Raw genomic sequence first — 22,801 nt, forward strand, 5'->3', positions numbered from 1 at the left:
TGCCACAGCTGTGGAAGACGTCGCACTCATGGTCTTAGCATAGAGAGAATTCGGGGTCCTGTCATCTGCAGCACCTTTATATTCTCTCTGCAGTCTGCGGGAACGCCACCTGTCTTGTGTTGCTTATGTCTGCTACTGTCCTGTTCACCTTTACTACTAATTGTTCTGAGACTGATCAGAAGCACAGCAGTCTGCGGGAACGCCACTTGTCTTGTGTTGCTGTTCACCTTTACTACTAATTGATCTGAGACTGATCAGAAGCACAGCAGTCTACGGGAACGCCACTTGTCTTGTGTTGTTATGTCTGCTACTGTCCTGTTCACCTTTACTACTAATTGATCTGAGACTGATCAGAAGCACAGCAGTTTGCGGGAACACCACCTGTCTTGTGTTGTTTATGTCTGCTACTGATTGATCTGAGACTGATCAGAAGCACAGCAGTCTGCGGGAGCCACTTGGAGGAGGGTAATCAATTAAGCACCTGGGCAGTATGTGCGCTTCACGTGAAGATGTGTTCAAGGACATGGGGAATATGCCCGTTGCTGATCCTGGATTAATTTAACTAAATAATTGATTGCCTCCCCTCCCTGGGCTGCCACCTTATCGTGGTGGAGGGGTTTGCGTGTCCCAATGATCCCAGGAGCTCCGTTGTCTGGGGCTATATGCCCCTGGTAGGGCCACCCATGGCAAACAGGTCCTAGGTGAGGGACCAGACAAAGCGTAGCCCAGGACCCCCTAATGATGCTGAACAACATTGGTGCCAAGTTTCCCTTGCCCGGATGCGGGTCACCGGGGCCCCCTCCTGGAGCCAGGCCTGGGGTGGGGCACATTGGCGAGCGCCTGGTGGCCGGACCTCTGCCCATGGAGTCCGGCGGGCGCAGCCCGAAGAGGCAACATGGAACCCCCTTCCCGTGGGCTCACCACCTGCAGGAGGGGCCAAGGGGGTCGGGTGCATTGTGTTTTGGGTAGCAGCTGGAGGCAGGGACCTTGGCGGTCTGTTTCCCGGCTGCACAAACTGGCTCTAGGGACATGGAATGTCACCTCTCTGGTGGGAAAGGAGCCTGAGTTGGTGCGCGAGGTTGAGAAGTTCCGACTAGATATAGTCGGCCTCACCTCGACGCACGGCAAGGGCTCTGGAACCAGTCTTCTTGAGAGGGGTTGGACTCTCTACCACTCTGGAGTTGCCGATGGCGAGAGGCGACGAGCAGGGGTGGCAATTCTGGTTGCTCCCCAGCTCAGTGCCTGTGTATTGGAGTTTACCCCGGTGGATGAGAGGGTAGCCTCCCTTCGCCTTCGGGTGGGGGGACGGATCCTGACTGTTGTTTGTGCCTATGGTCCAAACAGCAGTTCAGCGTATCCACCCTTTTTGGAGTCCTTAGAGGGAGTGCTGGAGAGTGGACTTCTGTGCTCGTCTCAGATTGTCCATAACGAACACCTTGTTCAGACATAAAGGCGTCCACATGTGCACTTGGCACCAGGACGCCTTAGGCCGCAGATCGATGATCGACTTTGTGGTTGTGTCATCGGATTTGCGGCCGCATGTACTGGACACTCGGGTGAAGAGAGGGGCGGAGCTGTCAACTGATCACCACCTGGTGGTGAGTTGGCTCCGATGGTGGGGAAGGATGCCGGACAGACCTGGCAGGCCCAAACGTGTTGTGAGGGTCTGCTGGGAACGCCTGGCAGAGTCCCCTGTCAGAAGGAGCTTCAACTCACGCCTCCGGGAGAGCTTTGACCATGTCCCGGGGGAGGCGGGGGACATTGAGTCCGAGTGGACCGTGTTCCGTGCCTCCATTGTTGAGGCAGCTGACCGGTGCTGTGGCCGCAAGGTGGTTGGTGCCTGTCGTGGCGGCAATGCCCGAACCCGCTGGTGGACACCAGCGTGAGGGATGCCGTCAAGCTGAAGAAGGAGTCGTATCAGGCCTTACTGGCCTGTGGGACTCCTGAGGCAGCAGATGGGTACCGGCGTGCCAAGCGGAGTGCAGCTACGGCGGTTGCCGAGGCAAAGACTCGGGCATGGGAAGAGTTCGGTGAGGCCATGGAGAACGACTTTCGGACGGCCTCGAAAAGGTTCTGGACCACCATCCGGCGTCTGAGGAGGGGAAAGCAGTGCACTGTCAACACTGTGTATAGTGGTGATGGTGTGCTGCTGACCTCAACTCGGGATGTTGTGGATCGGTGGAAGGAATACTTCGAGGACCTCCTCAATCCCACCAACACGCCTTCCAGTGAGGAAGTAGGGCCTGGGGACCTGGAGATGGGCTCTCGTATCTCTGGGGCTGAAGTTGCCGAGGTAGTTAAAAAACTCCTCGGTGGCAAGGCCCCGGGGGTGGATGAGATCCGCCCAGAGTCCCTTAAGGCTCTGGATGTTGTAGGGCTGTCGTGGTTGACTCGACTCTGCAACATCGCGTGGACATCGGGGGCAGTGCCGCTGGATTGGCAGACCGGGGTGGTAGTCCCTCTTTTTAAGAAGGGGGACCGGAGGGTGTGTTCCAACTATAGGGGGATCACACTCCTCAGCCTCCCTGGTAAGGTCTATTCAGGGGTACTGGAGAGGAGGGTCCGCCGGATAGTCGAACCTCGGATTCAGGAGGAGCAATGTGGTTTTCGTCCTGGGCGTGGAACAGTGGACCAGCTCTACACCCTCAGCAGGGTCTTCGAGGGTGCATGGGAGTTTGCCCAACCAGTCCACATGTGTTTTGTGGACTTGGAGAAGGCATTCGACCGTGTCCCTCGGGGGGTCCTGTGGGGGGTCCTCCGAGAGTATGGGGTGTCGGGCCCGCTGATACGGGCTGTCCGCTCCCTGTACGATCGGTGCCAGAGTTTGGTCCGAATTGCTGGCAGTAAGTCGAACTCGTTTCCGGTGAGGGTTGGCCTCCGCCAGGGCTGCCCTTTGTCACCGATTCTGTTCATAATTTTTATGGACAGAATTTCTAGGTGCAGTCATGGTGTTGAGGGATCTGGTTTGGTGACCTCAGGATCGCGTCTCTGCTTTTTGCGGATGATGTGGTCCTGTTGGCTTCATCGGCCCGTGACCTCCAACTATCACTGGATCGGTTCGCCGCCGCATGTGAAGCGGCTGGGATGAGAATCAGCACCTCCAAATCCGAGGCCATGGTTCTCGACCGGAAAAAGGTGGAGTGCCTTCTCCGGGTAAAGGAGGAGATCCTGCCCCAAGTGGAGGAGTTTTAAGTACCTCGGGGTCTTGTTCACGAGTGGGGGAAGAATGGAGCGGGAGATCGACAGGCGGATCGGTGTGGCGTCCACAGTAATGCGGACTCTGCACCGGTCCGTTGTGGTGAAGAGAGAGCTGAGCCGAAAGGCGAAGCTCTCGATTTACCGGTCGATCTTCGTTCCTACCCTCACCTATGGTCATGAGCTTTGGGTCATGACCGAAAGAACAAGATCACGGGTACAAGCGGCTGAAATGAGCTTCCTCCGTAGGGTGGCTGGGCTCTCCCTTAGAGATAGGGTGAGAAGCTCTGCCATCCGGGAGGAGCTCGGAGTAGAGTCGCTGCTCCTCCGCGTTGAGAGGAGCCAGATGGGGTGGCTTGGGCATCTAGTCAGGATGCCCCCTGGACGCCTCCCTGGTGAGGTGTTCAGGGCATGTCCCTCCGGTAGGAGACCCCCGGGGAGACCCAGGACACGTTGGAGAGACTATGTCTCTCGACTGGCCTGGGAACGCCTGGGGATCCCTCCGGATGAGCTGGAGGAGGTAGCTGGGGAGAGGGAAGTCTGGGCTTCTCTCCTTAGGCTGCTGCCCCCGCGACCCAACCCCGGATAAGCGGTAGAGAATGGATGGATGGATGAATTGATTGCCTTTAAATACTTTTACATTAAAATTAAACATTTTCTGGACAGTTCAATTACTTCATGAGCATCAATCAGTTTAAAAATTTTATAAATAAATTTTCCCCGTCATTCAGATCCACATAATATTCGTCTTTCCCACTACACTTAAATCTATCACAGAAGTGCCCGCGCTGCACCTCTTTGCGAGAGACGGAGAAAGATTGTCTTAAACTTACTACGGTAAGACATTTTTTTTGATCTTATGATGGCTTTTTTGTGTTTTTAATAATTAGTTATGCAGAATTCCTATGATGTTAAACTGACACTGTGATTAAGAATTAGTAATGATATTGCTATTGCCAGCTAGTTTGTGAGTAATTGCTCTGTTATTGGCTAGGATGTGGAAAAACAGTGGAACTATGATTGTAATATGTGAATAGTATCAAATTGTCTTTTTGTGCGGTTTGCGTAAGTATAAAGATCAATCCATGTTTTATTATAATATTATGAGTGAAAATACACTGTATGATTGTTTGTTTGTTTGTTTTTATAGAGGAAGTAGACGTAATAAGCAGGCTTTAACTGCAGGAGTCATGTGGTTCGAAGTACCTGAAACAGGTAAGCTTCTGTCTACTTGTCTGTTGTACAGTTTTTCTGCTTTACATCTGCATTTTTCCCTGTATTTTCTGAATATTTCACATGTCATGTATGTTATTTTTCAATGTCAAGTGTAGTTAATCTAATAAATTTAAAAAAAATATCCACTAATTCCACAGAGCCATTAGATCTCTCCAAGAGCACAGGTAAAGATAATGCTAACTGCCCTGTAGTTTTCACTTCTACTTTGGTTTCTTGTTTAGAAGGATTTATAACAAAATTATTAAATACTATAATATTACCAAACTCAGATGTGCCCACGAAAAAGATGAGGAAAACTAAACACCTGCGTGGTCGTCCTCCTCCGCGCAGGTAATGTTGACATTTAGATTTCATTAATATTGAAATTACTCAATCATGACGAATTTAAAATTAATAATGTTTTAATTTCTATATCACAAAGCCTTTTTCAAAGGAAAGAAGAGAAAAATATCACTGAAGATTCAGATGGTATGACCAAAATTTTCTTTTAATGTCCGTCCTGCAAGATTCTAATTGTGTTTTTTGTAGTTCATTCTCATCTAAAATACTTACTTTTATTGCAGAACAATTGCTATTGATTGCAGAAGAAGACAACAGTTATGTTCTAGAACTGTCAAAATTGCCAGGTAGAGTTGTTCTGGCTCTCCTTTGTCTTGTGGGCATCATTGTTATCTAGATTTTCTTTAGGCATTTGAGACTCCCCAGCAAGCAACAGTGGCAGGAAAAACTCACTTTTACATAGGGCAAACAGGACAGGGAACAGACAATGAGGAGAGCAATAAATATGTTAAAACTGTTATGTTTGTTACCAAAATACGTAGATCTAAAAAAGAGTCAATGGGGTCAAAAGTCAGGGCGTAACTATGGAGCCAGTGATACCAGCAGATAGATAAATATAAATACTACAGAATTTATGGGTTAATGGATGATTCAAGCTCTACAAATCAGATGGTGGGAGAGGATATGGTAGAACATGAGAGGGAAGATAGAGGGAGAACATGGAAGAGAGAAAGAGGTGACAAGACAGGAGGGGATCAGAGGAGAGAGGACAAGAGAGCAATGAAGGTCTAATCCTATAGACAGAAATCAGTAAAAAAAAAGTGAAACACTTGGATGTACGTTCGTAATGTATCTGCTGTTAAGTTGATATACGAGATGATATACTAGATTTACAGTAACTACAAAGTTTAATTTCTGTTGCAGCTACAGACATCCGAAAACCATTCCAACGAAGACCTTGGAGTGACAAAGAAAAGCAGCTGTCTGGAGACAGTTAGGAAAAAGCATAATTTTAAAAAAAGTTCCCAGGAAACAATTGTGTCTCAATGCAATTCAGGCAGAACCAGTTCTCTGTCAAAGAACATGGAAAGATGTAAAATACCATGTTTACAACAGGATTGCGATTGAGAAACGGAAGAATTAAGCTCACTTTGATTAATAAGGTCCTGCAGAATTTTTTCTCTGCCCTCTTTTTTTTTAATTAGCAGATAGATTTTTTTTGTTGACAAGAGATTTTGAAGTTTTATTATGTAACTGTTTTAGTGTTGTTGTTGTTTAGAATTGTTAAATATGTTGAATAAAATAATTTTACTGTTCCTACATATTCTTAAACTTTCTTATATACATGATAAAATAAGACTAAGACTCTGACACTTCATAGAAGGTGCCCATTCAATCAATTAAGCACCTGGGCAGCTCTTTCTCTAAGCAAAGGTGTGTTCAATAAAATTGGACATACCGTATTTTCACGACTATAAGGCGCACCTAAAAGCCTAGAATTTTCTAAAAAATCTACGGTGCGCCTTTTAACCCGGAGCGCCTTTTGTATGGATTACGGTAATATTGGTTAATCGCGGCTACCGTAGTCAGTAGGCGTGGCCGAGGTAACAGCAATAAATTCAGTCCCAAACCATTTCTATCTGTAAAGACCCCAAAATGGCTCCTTGCAAGAGACGCGCTTACGACGCAGAGTTCAAACTGAAGGCTATCAGTCACGCAGTCGAACACGTAAATATAGCAGCGGCAAGAGAATTTAACCTGAACGAATCAATGGTGCGGAAGTGGAGGAAGCAACAAGACGACCTGCGCCAGGTAAAGAAGACTCAACGGAGCTTCCGAGGAAACAAAGCAAGACGTGGATTAACGAAAGAACTCCAGCCGCTAAATATTGGTGTCAACAGGGCATTCATAACTAGACTGCGAACTGCGTGGGAGCGGTGGATGACGAACGGCGAACACACGTTCACCAAGACGGGGAGACAGCGCCGAGCAGCATACGCCACTATCTGCCAGTGGATCGTAAATGCCTGGGCATCGACCGTGGTCCGAGCTTTCAGGAAGGCAGGGATTGTCACTGAAATGCCAGACAACACCAGCGACATTGACCCTGATGACGACTTTGACGAGACGGAGCCGGCCATGTTGGACGCCGTATTCGCACAACTGTTCAATTCGGACACCGAAGAAGAATTCGAGGGATTCCTGGATGAGGAATGAACTGATAAAGTGAGCTTTACGTGTTTCTTTTGTGTGTTTACAACTTAACAAGGCTGGTCATACTGTGAATATGGATATTACCGTTTGAACAACGTTGTTATATTGCTATTGTTATATTGCTATCACTTTGCACTACTTCGAGAGTTCGAGTTACCGTACATTGTGTTTGCACTAACGTTTGATTTACCGCAACGGTACTACGTGATAAAAATGTTCCACTAAATCGAAGATTTATTAAACTCCACTATCCACTTGTGACAAAAATGTTGCACTGCCTGTTATAACTCGCTGTTATTAAACGAACTGTGTTACGCGAAAACACTACGTCACTCGGGAAAAATAATAAAACAGCTGTTTGTTCATTTTGGGAGTTAATGGAGTTGTGAGAACGCCGGTTTGTATTCTATTAATAAAGTTTGACTGACTTATCTGACTGTTTTATTGACATTCCTTTTAGCGCAGCTCGATCGAGTGAATGCGTCATGAAACCACAGGCACTACGCAGTTTCTATGCTATGCGCCTTATAACACGGTGCGCCCTGTGTATGAAAATATTTCTAAAATATGTCGTTAATTGAAGGTGCGCCCTATAATACGGTGCGCCTTGTGGTCGTGAAAATACAGTACATCTTTGTATTTTACTGGAACAGATTTAAAATTGAAGAAGTCACAAATGTAACAGTAAACATTATATTGATGCCAAAAACCCACATTTATAAGTTCAGAACAATGTTATAATTTAAACTATTATAATTAATAAAAATATAATTTTATTAATAAATATTCAAGAAGTAATTAATACCAACACAAGAATTACATGATATATAATGCTAACAACTAAATATGAATCTTCATATGAAAACCAAAAAATCCACACTTGCATTATAAAATTTCTTGATATTTAATTGAGTAGAAACAGTGAGGATACACACTTCCGAAATCTACCTAGTAACAAAGGATGGTCCTCACAAGTTGGTCAGGAATTGTTTAGTTTTTTTAACGTTGTGTTTTCTCACTTTTGAAGCTACAGTCTGGCTCTATACTCCCATCTTGTGAAACTTTTGTATTTTGCACTATTGTAACATCAGTGGAAAAGGTTGCCCTCACAAATAATGTGGGGAATTGTGCCCTCACAGGTTGATAAAGACAAGTATGCGTGTGTGTGCGTGCGTGTGTGTATTTGTGTTTAAATAAAATTGAATTTCCCACTTTGGTCCACACTATTGTCAACATTTCTGTCTTCAAAAAAAAAGCCAACTCAAGGCGGCAGATTCCTGAATTGAAAACAATCGATTCCCGGCCATGGCACCGATTCCCGGCCATGGCACATTGCTTTTAAGTTGATTTCATTTATCGGAGTTGAATCTTGTTTGATTTTTTTGAAGGCGTTTCACCTCTCATCCAAGAGCCGATCTACGCAGATTTGATGATATGACGCTCATAGGCTATATAGCCTTTTCTTTTTTGGGGAATGGATTGGAGGCTGCTCCAACATTGAGGTTTGGATGGTGACAAAGCAAAATGGACAACCTCCACCAGAATAAGTGTTTCAAGAAAATAAGTTTGAGTGTATTAACTTCAAATGGCCATTTTCTTGCCCCCGCTCTCGCTTACGGCCATACCACCCTGAGAACGCCCGATCTCGTCCGATCTCGGAAGCTAAGCAGGGTCGGGCCTGGTTAGTACTTGGATGGGAGACCGCCTGGGAATACCAGGTGCTGTAAGCTTTTTGCACTCTTCCACTGGGTCAGCAGAGGCCGCCAGTGTTCCTGATAATTATCCAGCCAGATGTAATTCACTTCTTAAGTACTTCTAACATTGAGATTTAATGTTGCACTATTGTACATCGTTTGAGATTTAATATTTTATGTGTGTGTGTGTGTGTGCGTGCGTCAGTGCGTGCGTCCGTGTGTGTGTGTGTGTGTGGTGTGCGTGCGTGCGTGCGTGCGTGCGTCCGTCCGTGCGTGTGTGTTTGTGTTTAAATAAAATTGAATTTCCCACTTTGGTCCACACTATTGTCAACATTTCTGTCTTCAAAAAAAGCCAACTCAAGGCGGCAGATTCCTGAATGGAAAACAATATCTAAAGAACTCAAGTATCATACTTTAACTGCCATAAATATAATTTATGTTGTCATTTTATGTCTGTAGAATATTTTATTTAACATTGTTTATTTTATGAATATTTAATTCCTTTATTTAACACATCATACAGGCGGAAGTGGTTTCTGTTCTTTGTTTAGTGACGGACCTTTAATGTGGTACTCCACTTCATGAACTTTTATTTGAGGTAATACTGCAAGAAGAGGAAGTTGCAGAAGACATTCTTTTTAAGACATTTTTCTTTGCTCATGGTGGACTCATTCCCTCAGGGGTGCAGCCAGCGAAGTAATCTGTTTTTCTTATGTTGCGTTTGTACGTGTTGTATATGTGAAACCTGTTTAATTGTGTGTTGTGCTAAACAGTTCGACGGTGGTGATGGCGTTTACGGCGATGTCGTGCCAATAAATCTTCTGTGTCAAAAGAACTGTGGTCCGTGCTTCTCTGACGGGAGTGATAGGATATACTGTATGAACATGTGGTTTTTCCACTATAACACACACACATACACACATCAGTATCAGGGTTCCAAATCCTGTTTTCTGTTTCTGCCAGCTCTTCCTCCAGCGATTACCCCACATCTTGCGCATGTCCCGCCCTGCTGAGGCAGAGCCGTACTGGGATGGAGCGTTACCGCGGCGATCCAGCTCAGTGGGCTACATTGCCTCGGCTGAGGAGTACGACAGTGTGAAGTCCCGCAGTGAGCTGATGTTTGAGAAACAGTCTGGGAGACACGGACTGGTGACCCGAGTCACACACGCTGCCAGGACGTTTCCAGAAACATTTAAACACATGAGATATAGAAGCATCAGTAGCTTCATTTGAGTTCTGAGCTTTGGTGTCTGTGTGGAGCTGTGAAACCACAAGAAGAGGGAGGAGCGAGCCATCAGCTGTACGCAGAGATCAAGCCGGCTGTGGATGGAGCCACTACATCATTAAACACATGCGCAACAAGAACGACTACAATGAGCTCAGATGGTTCAAACAGAGTCCTCAACCCAAAGTCTGATTTAAAAAGATCAAAAGTGGCGTAAATGTCTGGTCCTGACAGGAGAAGGATAACTGGAGCGGCATCGCTCGTACAGTAGACCGACTCTGCCTCTTCCTGGTTACCCCGGTGATGACCTTTGGCACCGTAATCATCTTTCTGAGGGGAATCTGTAACCAACCTCCTCATCTGCCCTTCAAAGGAGCCCCGCATGACTCCAGAGAGGAGAACCCACGCCTGCTGTGATGCACACACACAGCCAGGGCTTTTTCCATCGCCATCGTTTCTCTGGGGGAAATGTTGCATTTCTTTATCTTAATAACAACAAATCTTTAGTTTGTTCTGTAGCAGCTCCATATGTTTAGTGTCAAAGACTTCTTAGATTGTGTTCATTGCTGGCAGATAAAGAAAAATGCTTTGATTTTACTAAAGTGACACAAACCCATCTCAGCACTGTTTTTTATATCCTCTATATTATTGTGCGTAGTCTGTGTAACTGTTGTGCTTTATTTCTGCTGGCTTCTTTAATGGGATGTAAACCAGCCTGACATAATACCAGTTGAGTACTTTATTTGATGTTGCCAAAGGTTTAAAAACAGCCTGACAGAATAAGAAATTGTGAAAATTTAGAGGATGAATTATACCTGGTGGTATCTGATCTTGAATGGCAAATTTTAGAGTATTTTATAGGGAAGTGAAATAATGTTTGGACCTCTTATCAGGCAAAGAGAAAGTTGTTAAGAACTGCTCTAAAAACACCCCCTCAGGGGGACTATATCCAAATCCCTCCCTTTACTGATGGGACGTTGAAACGTCAATACGTGGATTCATACATTTAGAACTGGACGTTGCACCAGAACTGGAAGCGCGGACTGATACATTTTTAACAGCGGTCCTGCTTCAGCCCTCCGGGGTTAATAACAAAATACGAAAAATATGAACATTTTAATTTTGGAAACATTGTTGTCGGTTGTTCGACTTGCCGGCTTTCGCAAAATTGCTAAATACGCGCTAGCATGCATGTTCTAAGCTATGGTAGCGGTATGTTTTACCATGCCCGCGCCCTATAATCCGGAGCGCCTGATGTATGTGTTAAATACAGAAATAGCACCGTAACTGAGGCTGCACCTTTTAATACGGTGCGCCCTTTGGTCGCGAACATATGGTATATAGAACATAGGGCACGTTTGTGCGTGATATCACGCCGCGTCTGCGCAACGACCACAACCTCCTATCTTTAGTATTGCTGTGCCAACTGGTGGTCTTTTGGGTTGAGGATAACGGTAATCTATATGTAGCTATATGTAGCTGTAGCGTCATTGGCCTCCACTCCAGCCGCTCCTGGTAGTTCCTCAAAAACACTGAGTTTCTAGTGGATGCACAATCTGTGGAAGCCAACATAGAAACTTCTGAAGAGCCAAAGTTCTTGCAACAAAAATATAGTCCCCAATTAGGTTGTTTTGTTATCACACGACCCCGTCCCCATTATCTTAAGAGAATATAAGAGAATGAGTGGAGACAGAAGAGAGAATGAGACGTTTTTGGGGCGTGTCGCTCTTGATTTTGTGTTTATTTTTGCAGGAAACTTAAAGGAGGCCTTTTCACTTTATGTTTGATTAAATTTAAGCTGATATTCCATTCTTGACATCTTTAAATTTACAGTATTCATGGGAGATTTATTTGGTCATTTTGCTTCTTTTTATTTCCTATTTCCCACATTTATTCATAGTTTTTATTAGATTGCAATAAATCCTATAACATTGAACAGATTGACTAAAGTCAAATGACCTGCGGTTCCCACCGATAGCCGTCATTCTGATGGGTTTTTGCTGGCTGCAGCTGAAATATTCCAATGCTCCATGTCACAGAGACAGTAAATACTAAACCCTAAAGATTCTGAAGGCATGATGTAAAATAGTAACGTATAATACAGACATTTGAAGAGACAATTAAGAGAATGTTTCCATGCTTCTACGAGTGGCCGAGGAGCCATTTAGAACTTTATAAAGATGCATTGTGTGATACCAGGAACTAATTTAACTTCAAGGCAAAGCTGCTTCTGCTTTGTCGACCATCGACTGATCTCCTGAAAGTCCACCAGCGCTTTTTAAAAACTGAATTTTTCATCTATGGAGGGAGTAGACGGCAGATGTTTCCACAGATGCTCTTCACCAGTGGTCAGTGAGTGATGCAGCAGATGAGCGGGAGTTGACTGGCTACCACCAGGTACGTCTCACTGTCTCCAGCCCATAGTGTGGATTCTCTACGAGATCAGACAGCAGCTTCACTCCTGAACCGTGCAGCTGGTTCTGACTCAGGTCCAGTTCTCTGAGATGGGAGGGATTGGACCTCAGCGCCGAGGCCAGAGAGCCACAGCTGATCTCTGATAAACTGCAGCGCTCTAATCTGAAAAATGCAGGATGAGGTTATACGGTGCAGGTCTGCATGTTATCTGCGTCAGAACTAAACCTACGTTAGTTCTTAGTTGGGTCAGACCTGAATTCACGATATTACAAGGAATTTTTTTAATGTGGTGCATCACAGCAGTGTTGAGAACAGCCTCACTTCACCATCTTAGCAGCTGGTATATAGGTAGAAAAATGAAGACTGACCTGAGCCTCTCCAGTTTACAGTTTGGACTCTCCAGTCCAGAACAGAGCCGCTTCACTCCTGAATCCTGCAGGTGGTTCCAACTCAGGTCCAGAACCCTCAGATGGGAGAGGTTGGACTTCAGAGCTGAGGCCACAGAATCACAGCTGGTCTCTGATAACCTGCAGTCACTTAGTCTAAAATAACAATTATTTTGAGAGAAGACAAATAAAAATCAACATGTACCAGAGCAAAACACAGCTTACAAGCAACAAACCTCTGGTCCTGCACCGGCTTATCTGCCGTATGTTCCTATTTTGGGTTCTTTCAGGGCGGTTGGACAAGATCTACAGCGTATGTAAAGTGTGTGTAGGTCAAAATACCTTCCAAGTTTGTGAAACCACATTTCTCAATAGCACTCAACTCTTGTCAGGAGTTGGGACAAAGCGACCCACTCCTGATAGCTTGTGGGCGATGCTGCAGTGACCCTGCAATCCCTACACTCTCTGGTGAAACCAAATCAAAGGTTTTAGACACTGCTGGATGCTGGAAGGGTGGCTATAGTCTGGACGCATCGTTCCCCTGACTGCACATTTCTCCAACAATGATTGGCAGCTGGTGTCACTTGTTCTCCAGATGAGAGAAGGAAAGAGAGCCCCCCCACAGTGTGTTTGATTGCCCCACTGCAAGCTCAATGCTGCCAGAAAACATTGCAGGAGCATCAATTCCCCTCAGGGCATCAACAAGGAGCTCAGGAAAAGGTGCAGCTGCCACCTACTAGAGACAAGCACACTGAGCTGAGATTCAAAGCCCTCTCCTCCCAAGAGAAGAGCTTGTTTGTTGGAGGCTCTTCTGGGCGATACCTGGTGCCACAGCTCCAGCTCAGCCCGTCTCTGGAGCTGAGCTGGAGCTGAGCAAGTTTCATGGTTCTCCACCACTTCCTCTCGCTGAGGACCTTCTCAGCTGGTGGTTTCTGCTCCACCTTCCAAGTTGAGCAGGTGATACTTCTGCATTCCTGCCACCAGTGTCTCTGCAGAAAGACTCTTCTCTACTGTTTTATATTAGATTGTATAAAATTAGGATTTTTGGTTGATGTCTTAGATGTTGTTGACTAAGAGCAGGTTTTTCTTTAATAACATAGAAAGATTCGATGAGAAGAGCAAATGTATTATTTTATGAGCTCCTTCCACTACTATTATATACACATACTTCCATATTGTCTTAGATTGCAAGCTGCATTTATTGCATCGTTCATAGAAAGTCATATTTGTGAGGAGAAAAACTCAAATAAGGTCATTTTCTTTAATGATCATTACAACAGAAGGAGGCGATGAACAAACAGATTTATATAAAAATGTGTGAAAACTTATGGATGGAAACCTTTTTAAAATGGTTGCATTGTGTAGAATCGGTGTAGAATCAACTTGTTGACTTCTGATTTGGACTCCAATGGAAGTGAGGTGCAACAATTGTGGATGCTGAAAGCTTCAGATCTTCATGAAGGTTTCTGTGGTTGGACTGACCTGCTGCCCCTTTAAGAGGGAGGCAGGTTTGGGCTTCTGGCTGGAATGAAGCCACCTAAGATGAGAATGACTGCAGGCTTTCGGTACCAAGGTTAACAGGGGGCTCACTTCACACTTGGGCTTTTCTCTTTTTTGGGATGGCTTTTCTCAGGAGAGAAGGGGCATGGCACACTGCAGCAGCTTTCTTTTTGGGTTTTCTAGTTTTCCTTCTGATCTTTAAAAGACAGGAAGAACCATTTTTGATTGGTCTGAATGTTTAGGCGGTTTTGTGGCCAGACTAAAATAAAACAAGACAAATCTACAACTGATACTTCCTTTCTAGTCATTGATGACCATCCTCACATGGGACAGATTTCCACAACCAATTTAATACTGCAAATCTGTCCTGTGTGGTCTTTTTTCTGAGAACTGTAACACTACGTTTATAACAAAGATCAAACATGGAAACAGTTATTGTCTAACTAGTTACACCTGGGAAAGTACTGGATCATCTCTGACTGACCTGAGCGTCTCCAGTCTGCAGTTTGGATGCATCATTGCAGAAGACAGTAACTTCACATCGGCATCTGTCAGGCTTTGGTTCTCGATTAAGTTCAGCTCCCGTAGATGAGAAGGGTTTGACGTCATTGCTGAGGCCACAACTTCCCAATGACTCGTTGAAAGAAAACTACCAGCCAGTCTGTTGTGTATGAAACAAAAATAGTGAGTCAAACTTTGGGATTTCTCATCAACTTATCTGAGAATCTACCTCAACACAAATGTAGCTCATTTCCTGGAAAAGCTAAATTCAACACCGTAGAGCAACAGTTTGAACGACCATCAGATCTGAAATGCAACTGAATTATTCTTAACATTTGTCTTATTTTAGAACAGCTCATAATTACTCAATATTTAAAATGATTATAGAAAATGGTTTAAAGAAACGTGCATCTTTTTATCTGTCTATCGGCTCTTTGGATATTTTGCATTTCATCCAATTTGTAGGATGGTGCGTCAAGTCTTAATTCAGCGATCCGATCGATGACATCAGAGTCTCTGGTTGTATCGATTGCCCTCAGCTTCTGTTATATCTGCCTGTTTCCCTTCAAATCATTTTCACTGGACCTTTTGTTGCTAGTGATGAAGTTGCCACCTAACGGGTGTGGAAAGGCTCAAACAACTTTGTGGGTCACATAAAGGCTCCAAACGGAACCGCTACAAAGAACTAAAACACCCATTTAAACCAACGAGGCCGGCTGTTTTTACGTTGAACAAATGAAGCAAAATAGTCACGAGTCATTAGTTAAAATGTGTTTTTCTGTCGTTTGAATACGATGTATACAAACAAACAAAAGTTATTCAATGACATGACAGTAATTTCATGATAGTCAGTTAACTTGTGGCTCCTATTATTCCTGCCTTATGTTGCTTTGTCTGGATTGACCTTTGAACTTATATCCAGCCAGTGTTGAACATTTCTGGATGAATTGTTGTTTTTTTTATTTATGGACGCTGCAATGGAGATAAAGAATTGAAGGAATGACCACTGGAGGGGGTATTGCTACCTGACATGATCCACTCGCTTGATTTAAACGCCGATGTCTGGCCCCAAAAATCTTTACTTACTGGAACTTCCTGCAGTTCCTCACAGCTGGAATCAGGCGACGTCGTCCCTCCTCTGAGGTGTTGAACTGCTGCAGGTTCAGCTCATCCAGAACCTCCTCTGACATCTGCAGCAGGTAGGCCAGAGCTGAACAGTGGATCTCTGACAGTCTCCTCTCTGATTTCTTCTCTGACTTCAGGAACTCTTGGATCTCCTGATGGACTGACTGATCCTTCATCTCCATCAGACAGTGGAAGATGTTGATGCTTCTGTCTGGGGAGATTTCATCACTGTTCAGCTCCTTCAGGTTGTTGAGGACCTTCTGGATGGTTTCTGGGTGGCTGTTCCTCTGATCCAACAGTCCACCCAAGATCCTCTGATTGGACTCCAGAGAGAGACCATGAAGGAAGCGAACAAACAAGTCCAGGTGGCCATTTTCACTTTCAAGAGATTTCATTAGTGCTCTCCTGAGGAAGTCATCAAGAGATGTGGCTGGATTGTTATTTGTAAACAACCCAGCAAACCCGGAAAAGTGGTTTGGTTTCGAATATTTTAGGAACTGATTTATAACCACTGTGTCTTTCCTGGTGTAACGGTGGAACATGTAGACTGCAGCCAGAAACTCCTGAATGCTCAGATGAACAAAGCAGTAGACTGATTTCTGGAAGATCACACTCTCTCTCTTGAAGATCTCTGTACAAACTCCTGAGTACACCGACACCTCGGAGACGTCCAGTCCACATCGCTTCAGGTCTTCTGAGTAGAACATGATGTTTCCTTTCTCCAGATGTTCAAACGCCAGCCGACCCAACTTCAGAAGGAGTTCTTTATCAGCCTTAGTCAGTTCCTCTGGTCTCTGCTTTCCTCCATACTTCTGCTTCTTCCTCTTTATCTGAACCCTCAGGAAGTGTGAGTAGAGGTCAGTCAGGGTTTGGGGCAGCTCTCCTCTCTGGTCTCTGGTCATCATGTCCTCCAGAACTATAGCAGTGATCCAGCAGAAAACTGGGATCAGACACATGATGTGGAGGCTCCTGGAGGCCTTGATGTGTGAGATGATTCTCTTGGACAGATCTTCATCACTGAACCTCCTCCTGAAGTACTCCTCCTTCTGGGAGTCAGTGAAGCCTCGTACTTCTGTGATCCTGTCAACACACGAGGGAGGAATCTGATAGGCTGCTGCAGGTCTGGAGGTGATCCAGATGAGAGCTGAGGGAAGCAGGTTCCCCTGGATGAGGTTCACCAGGAGCACGCCAACTGACGATACTTGTGTGACATCAGAGATGAGCTGATGCTTGTTGAAACCCAGTGAAAATCTGCTTTCATCCAGGCCATCAAAGATGAACAGAAGTTTCCAGACAGTCAGATCTTCTGCTCTGATCTTCTGTAATGTTGGATGGAAAACATGAAGCAGTGAGAGAAGACTGTGCTGCTCATCTCTGATCAAGTTCAGCTCCCTGCATGAGAGCGGAAGCACCAGACTGATGTCTTGGTTCTCCAAACCTTCTGCCCAGTCCAGACTGAACTTCTGCACTGAGAAGGTTTTTCCAACGCCAGCGACACCGTTGGTCAGAACCACTCTGATGTGTCTCTGTTGCTCAGATAAGACTTTGAAGATGTCCTGGCACTTGATTGGAGTGTCCTGGATGTTCTTCTTGGAGGTTCTCTCAAGCTGTCTCACCTCATGTTGTGTGTCCACCTCCTCACTTTGTCCCTCAGTGATGTAGAGCTCAGTGTAGATCTTGTTCAGCAGGGTTCCACTTCCTGCTTCATGAGTTCCTCAGTCACATGTTCACATCTTCTCTTCAGACTCATCTTATGACCTTCTATCACCTCCTGCAGATCACTTCCTGAACATAAGTAAACCAATGATTTCCATCTATAATAAATCATCAACACAACTACAAATTCATGACATCACAAATTAAATCTCATATTGAACAGTTTTACTTTGTTTGGGCTTCATTTCAGCATCTCCAGATCTGCTTCCAGATTGTGAACAAGAGGACTCTCCTGGTGGAGCTGCCTGGTCCCAGTTTGATAGGATGTGCTCCCCCCTCTCACTATGAAACACATCTCTATTAGTCCTTTGATTTATAGGATGAAAGAACCTGATCAAGATTCAATATTGTTCCAGCATTTATGTCTGAATTCATCTTTCAGTTTAAACCTGATTCTTGTTTCTAATCAACAATATTCACATTAAGTCTGTAACTATATGACTGTCTGAGGTTTAAGTGTTAAACATCTCCAATAATAAACTCACAACCTGCTGCTGTTAATGTGACTAACAGCTGCCACACAAACACATCATCACGCTTTAGTTTTCTTACATTTCCTCTGAACTTCTGAAGTTTATTAGTCCACGTTTGGAGTGGTCACTCTTCAGGGACACACAGCTGGACACTGTGGACTCTGCTCTGTCCTCGTCCATCCTGAGGAAACATCAGAAATAGTGATGAGACTGTGATGAAGGTAAATAATCTGTAGAGGTTGGAGTTCAATAATCCCAATTCACTGCATTTTTATCAAACAGGAACATTTCTAATCCATTCTGGATAACAACTGAATCAATAAATCAATGATGTCTCTGTATCATTTTCATGTTTTCAGAGTTTAAGCTGCTTTTTTTAACTGTTCCCTGCAGTGAGAAAAGAACTGGCACCTTTTCCAGCCCCTCATCCTGCAGCACTGAATGTGCTCTAAAGTTCTTTCCAGAGCAAACGTCTCTGCACTTGCAGCAACATGTTGTAGTCATGGATCCGTGAGGAGAACCGGATACAGGAAACGCCCCCACTTTGATCCCAAAACCCAACTGGTGGCCAACGGTGGTCCGGCAACGACGGGGACGCTGGTCCATCGGGCCCACAACACTGGTTTTCCACAGGCCAACATGGTGAAAGGACTGTCTTCAGCTCAGCCACTAAATTATCTGGTGCTGCATAAACATGCTAGTCAGGACTTTTTAACTTCCCTCCTTTGTTCCCCTCTTCAATTATTTCTATGATCCAAGTCCTCAAAGATCACTGCTCTATTTAAAATAGATAAAAGAAATGACACCCACTCCTGCATTTCTTTCACAGTGGTTCCACAACATAGAACAATAAACCACTGTGAGAAAACGTGCAACATGAACCAAAATCCTGTTGGTGTCCTGTGATCCTGTGTTGATTTATTTAATTATTTTTAAAGTTTATTGTCTTAAATAATACCAAAATATCCAGCTGTAACCTGGACTGTTGAACAGCTCTAATAACTTCATGAGCTTTTCACCTGTCACAAAATGTCGCTCTTCCTGCTTCGTCTGAACAGAATACTTTCACTTTTAAAACCTAATCAACAGCTTTATGGCGTATATATTACTACCATTAAAGCATTCTGGGAGGGTTTAAAGTTCCTTTAGAATCAGTAGCAAAGAGCAGAAAAATAAACTAAACTTCACTTAGAAAGACTATTCAACTATAACTAAAGCCAGACTATAAGAAAGTTAAATAAGACCTATTCATTTATAATGTATAACGATGTTTTGTGCTAAAACTAAATATGAAGTCTAGTTGAATCAAATCTTGATTTTATCTCCAAACACAACTGTCAATTCTTTTCAATAATGCTCTTCGTTTCCACTCACCTTGTCGGTCTTCAGTCTTCCTGCTTAGTCTGAAAGGAATACTTTGATTAAACTGGTTTGTTGGGTTCCCAGTTTCTGGGACCGTTGTTGCTGGTGTCTACCTGCAGGGGGCGTGGAGGAGCCGCTCATCAGCCACAGCTGGCCCCGCAGACACACGCACCTGCGGTCTCTCTTCAATCTCCGGTTAGATTTAAGGACAGAACTCCCGTCTGCCAGCGGCGGAGTGTTTTCGGCCTCATCGCCAAACCCTGACTTCTGTGGCTTGACTACTTTTGAGAGTTTTCCTAGCGGACTTGTTTTGGACTCTCTCGAGGTCTCTCCGCCTCTCTGTGAACGCGGACCGAACTGTTCTTGTTCACTTTAAAATAAAGACGCTTTTCGGACACCATTCTCCACCATTATTCAACCTGGTTAAATAAATAAGATTTATGATGCTTGACAGGTTTGAAAGACTTGTAAAAGCAGCAGATTTCTGCAGCCCTGGAGTCCAGGAGGAGCAGCAGAGGTCAGAATGTGTCGGAGCGCGTTTAACTATTGTCTGCAGTTCCACGCGTGTCCACCGGGTGGCGGTAAAGCACCACATGATATTTCTCCTTTTTGGAACTTCTTCAGCTGCGTTGAGCTTTAAATCTTCACCTGTCGCTCCCTTTAAGCTCTAAACTTTGCGGTTCTGTGTGTAGTTTGTTGGTTTGAATATTTCTGATGAATTCTGATGACGACTGAAACTGTCAATGACCAATGGAAAGTTCGTCCATTTTTCTATTGTGTCACACATTTTCATTATTTATTGTCATTTTGGGGTCTAAACTGGACCAGTTCTGTGAGCTGTTTTGCTTTTTCTGTGGACCAGATGTTCCAGGCAGGTTCCATCATCGGACACAGACGGAGACAGGTCACGTGACAACAGTCAGCCTTTAGTTCTTTATTACAGGAGGATCTGGTTTATATACAGACACGTATCTGCAAAATACTAAAAAGTCTATGAACCCAAAGTACTAAAAAGTCTACATCCACGCACACGTGTGTATTAAGTGTTTATACACACGTGTGTTGGTCAGCGCTCCAGAGGTGGCTCCTGCAACAATGGAAGGGGTGGTCTTCCAGGCATCCCAGCACAGATGTTCACCAGGGACGCAGTCCGGGATCTTAAATGGAGCGCAGCAATCCCTAAATGCGAGGCAGAGACATAGAAATATGAGCTCCAAAGGAAGAATTGTAACATTAAATATAACATTTCTTCAAAGACAATGACTTGCAGAGAGCATTTTTCAGTTTGAATGACGGCAAACAAAGAAGATGGCTGATCTCACCTGTCCATCCAGTGGTAGCCGGCCTGTTCCACCCCAGCGTGGCTGTACCTCTGGGCCATTCCTTGCTACATCGGATGCAGGGACCTTTCTGTCTCAGCCTGAACCATCACCCAGGACACAATGAGCCAGTTCTCATTCATCACTGCCAAACTGGACATGGCTCCAGATGCCAGTGTCACCTTCCTCGCCATCTTCCTCGTGTGGTCCGACCTGAAAACCTGCCCCAACGTGCCCTGGAGGAGCTTGGTCAGAGACGGCTGTTGACGCTTGAACTCATCCAGCAGGCAGTCAGTCAGGTAGAATCCGGACACAGACACCCCACCCCAACCTTCTTGGTCCTCGTATGGCCCGAAAGCACGTGGCCGATCTTCCATCCTCACGTACTGGCCGATGGTTCTCTGTCCGTACGCCCCAGCCTCGGCCTCCCTGACGTTCTGTACTCATTCACCTGGTTCGCCATATCGGTCGGTGACTTGCCAGAACGCCGCAGTTCATCCATTACCGACTTGCACAGAGTCGCGAGGAAAAGATCAAATACTGGCCACGGACGCTGACGATCACTCGAGGTCTGCCCACGCCTGCAGAGACCACCTGAGGACGAGGACAGCTATGGAGGCACGGCAGGATGTCATTGTTCCTCAACCTGACCATGATGTGGCTCTCTGGCTTCCAAATGAAAAATGGATGGAGCTGAAAAAAGTTGGGGGACGGGAGCTCAGCCACCATGTCCAGTCGCTCCGGCTGAGGAGGAAGACGCCAAAGAGAAATTGCGTTCCCAGGGTTATGCACTGGTCGGGACCCAGGCCACAACCCAAGTTGTTGAAGCTCCGTCCTCATCCACAGCTTTTGATGTTGTGAGCAGATCCACTTGCTCATGTCGTGGTCAGGGACAGGCATGGGAACAGGAGCTATGGGAACTAGGATAAAGTAAAGAAGACAGTTGAACAACATCAAGTTATCATTACTGAACAGACTATTTCAGTGCCCCCGCCCTCACATGATATAAACACACGATACAAGGAAACACACACGCGCCTCGGACACTTGGTTTCATTCCAGAGCTCACGCGTCAGATTTTTTCCATGTCAGTGACAAAGAATCGTGTCAATTTGAATCACCCCGGGACACTTTATTATTGTTCAACACCCCACGGAATGGGGGAAATGTACATGGTTTAACATCCCACTCTTTTGGTCTTGGGTAGAGTCCGTCAAAGGAGGCACTCTGCCGTCAGAGGTCTGTGCCGTGCAAGAGTCAGGTCCTGAAAACAAGTGCAGACTTGCTATTAAGAAATTACAGTCACTTCACCTGATGACAACATGGAAAGAACAGTCAGCTGGACATTACAGAGACATCAGGTTGTTCATCAGCCCTAAATAAAAAGAAAAGGAAACTGTTTTTCAACGAAGCATGCAAAGAGAACAAAAACAAACACTTACCCTCCTCCTCATAGTCAATATCAGTTCATCATTGCACGGATCAATTCATAGTCCTCACGACGGTTATTATCACACCAACATATGAAGAGTAATATTAAAGGAACTCGGCCGGAACATCAAGAACACAAAAATAATAAGATAAGTTTCAGATTTGGAGAGGAATTCTTCATGGAAAGGAACGGAACTCCAGCTCTGAAACCTATTTTTCAGAAACCTGTCTTTGCTCCTGGTGGCACTCTCGGCATGGCGGCTGCTGCTACTGGCATAGCATCTGCACACAGATGAAAAGAAAAACAACAGAAATCAGATACGGCATGGACTTTGTTTGTCTGACATGAAATAAATTTGGTAACGGTGTATTTACAGCTCTGGACTTGCAGATCAGAGTTATGGATGCTCAGCATCTCCCTTTCCATCTCCACGTCCTCCTCCATGGCTGTGTTAAAGACAAAAATACCGGCTACAGGTTATTAGTAGAAAAGAAAAAAACCTTTTCCCAAAGTTGAACTTGTCACATGAAGGAATGAGCATACCCAGGGGCTCAGCTGGGGCCTTCATGGGATGCTCAGCAGGTGTGGAAGATGTGGTGGGCTGCTGCCTCTTCAGCAGGTTCTGCTGCAACCTGGACATTCGTGTACCTGGAACGCAGCGCCTGCCTATGACAAAGTCAGCATAGCCATCACCTCTGCTGTCCCAGATCTCCTTCCACCTGCTCTTGG

The 22,801-nt window shown here is 45.1% G+C and overlaps 1 protein-coding gene, 2 long non-coding RNA genes and 1 other non-coding gene across 5 annotated transcripts; 3 read left to right on the forward strand and 1 right to left on the reverse strand.

Moving 5' to 3' along the window:
* Positions 1-4,026: 4,026 nt before the first annotated feature.
* Positions 4,027-6,030, forward strand: LOC130520326 (uncharacterized). Of its 2 annotated transcripts, XR_008948780.1 has the most exons (3): positions 4,027-4,761; positions 4,853-4,899; positions 4,995-6,030. It is a non-coding gene; the product is annotated as an uncharacterized LOC130520326 (long non-coding RNA). The 2 variants fall into 2 exon arrangements; XR_008948779.1 differs by having other exon boundaries at positions 4,027-4,899.
* A 2,505-nt stretch (positions 6,031-8,535) lies between these two features.
* Positions 8,536-8,654, forward strand: LOC130520327 (5S ribosomal RNA). The gene has a single exon (XR_008948781.1). It is a non-coding gene; the product is annotated as a 5S ribosomal RNA (ribosomal RNA).
* Positions 8,655-9,116: 462 nt separating this feature from the next.
* On the forward strand, positions 9,117-9,453 carry LOC130520324 (uncharacterized). The gene is made up of 2 exons (XR_008948778.1): positions 9,117-9,314; positions 9,392-9,453. It is a non-coding gene; the product is annotated as an uncharacterized LOC130520324 (long non-coding RNA).
* Positions 9,454-12,426: 2,973 nt separating this feature from the next.
* Positions 12,427-17,481, reverse strand: LOC130520325 (NLR family CARD domain-containing protein 3-like). The gene is made up of 2 exons (XM_057024043.1): positions 15,732-17,481; positions 12,427-14,805 (listed from the first exon to the last, which is right to left on the reverse strand). The coding sequence occupies exons 1-2, from the start codon at positions 16,724-16,726 to the stop codon at positions 14,592-14,594; spliced, it is 1,209 nt and encodes a 402-aa protein (XP_056880023.1). The 5' UTR covers positions 16,727-17,481; the 3' UTR covers positions 12,427-14,591.
* Between the last annotated feature and the right edge of the window lie 5,320 nt (positions 17,482-22,801).

The sequence above is a fragment of the Takifugu flavidus genome, unplaced genomic scaffold (assembly GCF_003711565.1).
Source record: "Takifugu flavidus isolate HTHZ2018 unplaced genomic scaffold, ASM371156v2 ctg345, whole genome shotgun sequence".
Taxonomy (NCBI): Eukaryota; Metazoa; Chordata; class Actinopteri; order Tetraodontiformes; family Tetraodontidae; genus Takifugu; species Takifugu flavidus.

What these genes read in the sequence shown, in the direction of transcription:
- LOC130520325 (XM_057024043.1), bottom strand. Translation starts at nt 16,726, where the DNA reads ATGTGTCTGATCCCAGTTTTCTGCTGGATCACTGCTATAGTTCTGGAG. An exon ending in AGGAACTGCAGGAAGTTCCA is followed by an intron (nt 14,806 to 15,731) that starts GTAAGTAAAGAT and finishes CATACACAACAG; the next exon opens with ACTGGCTGGTAGTTTTCTTT.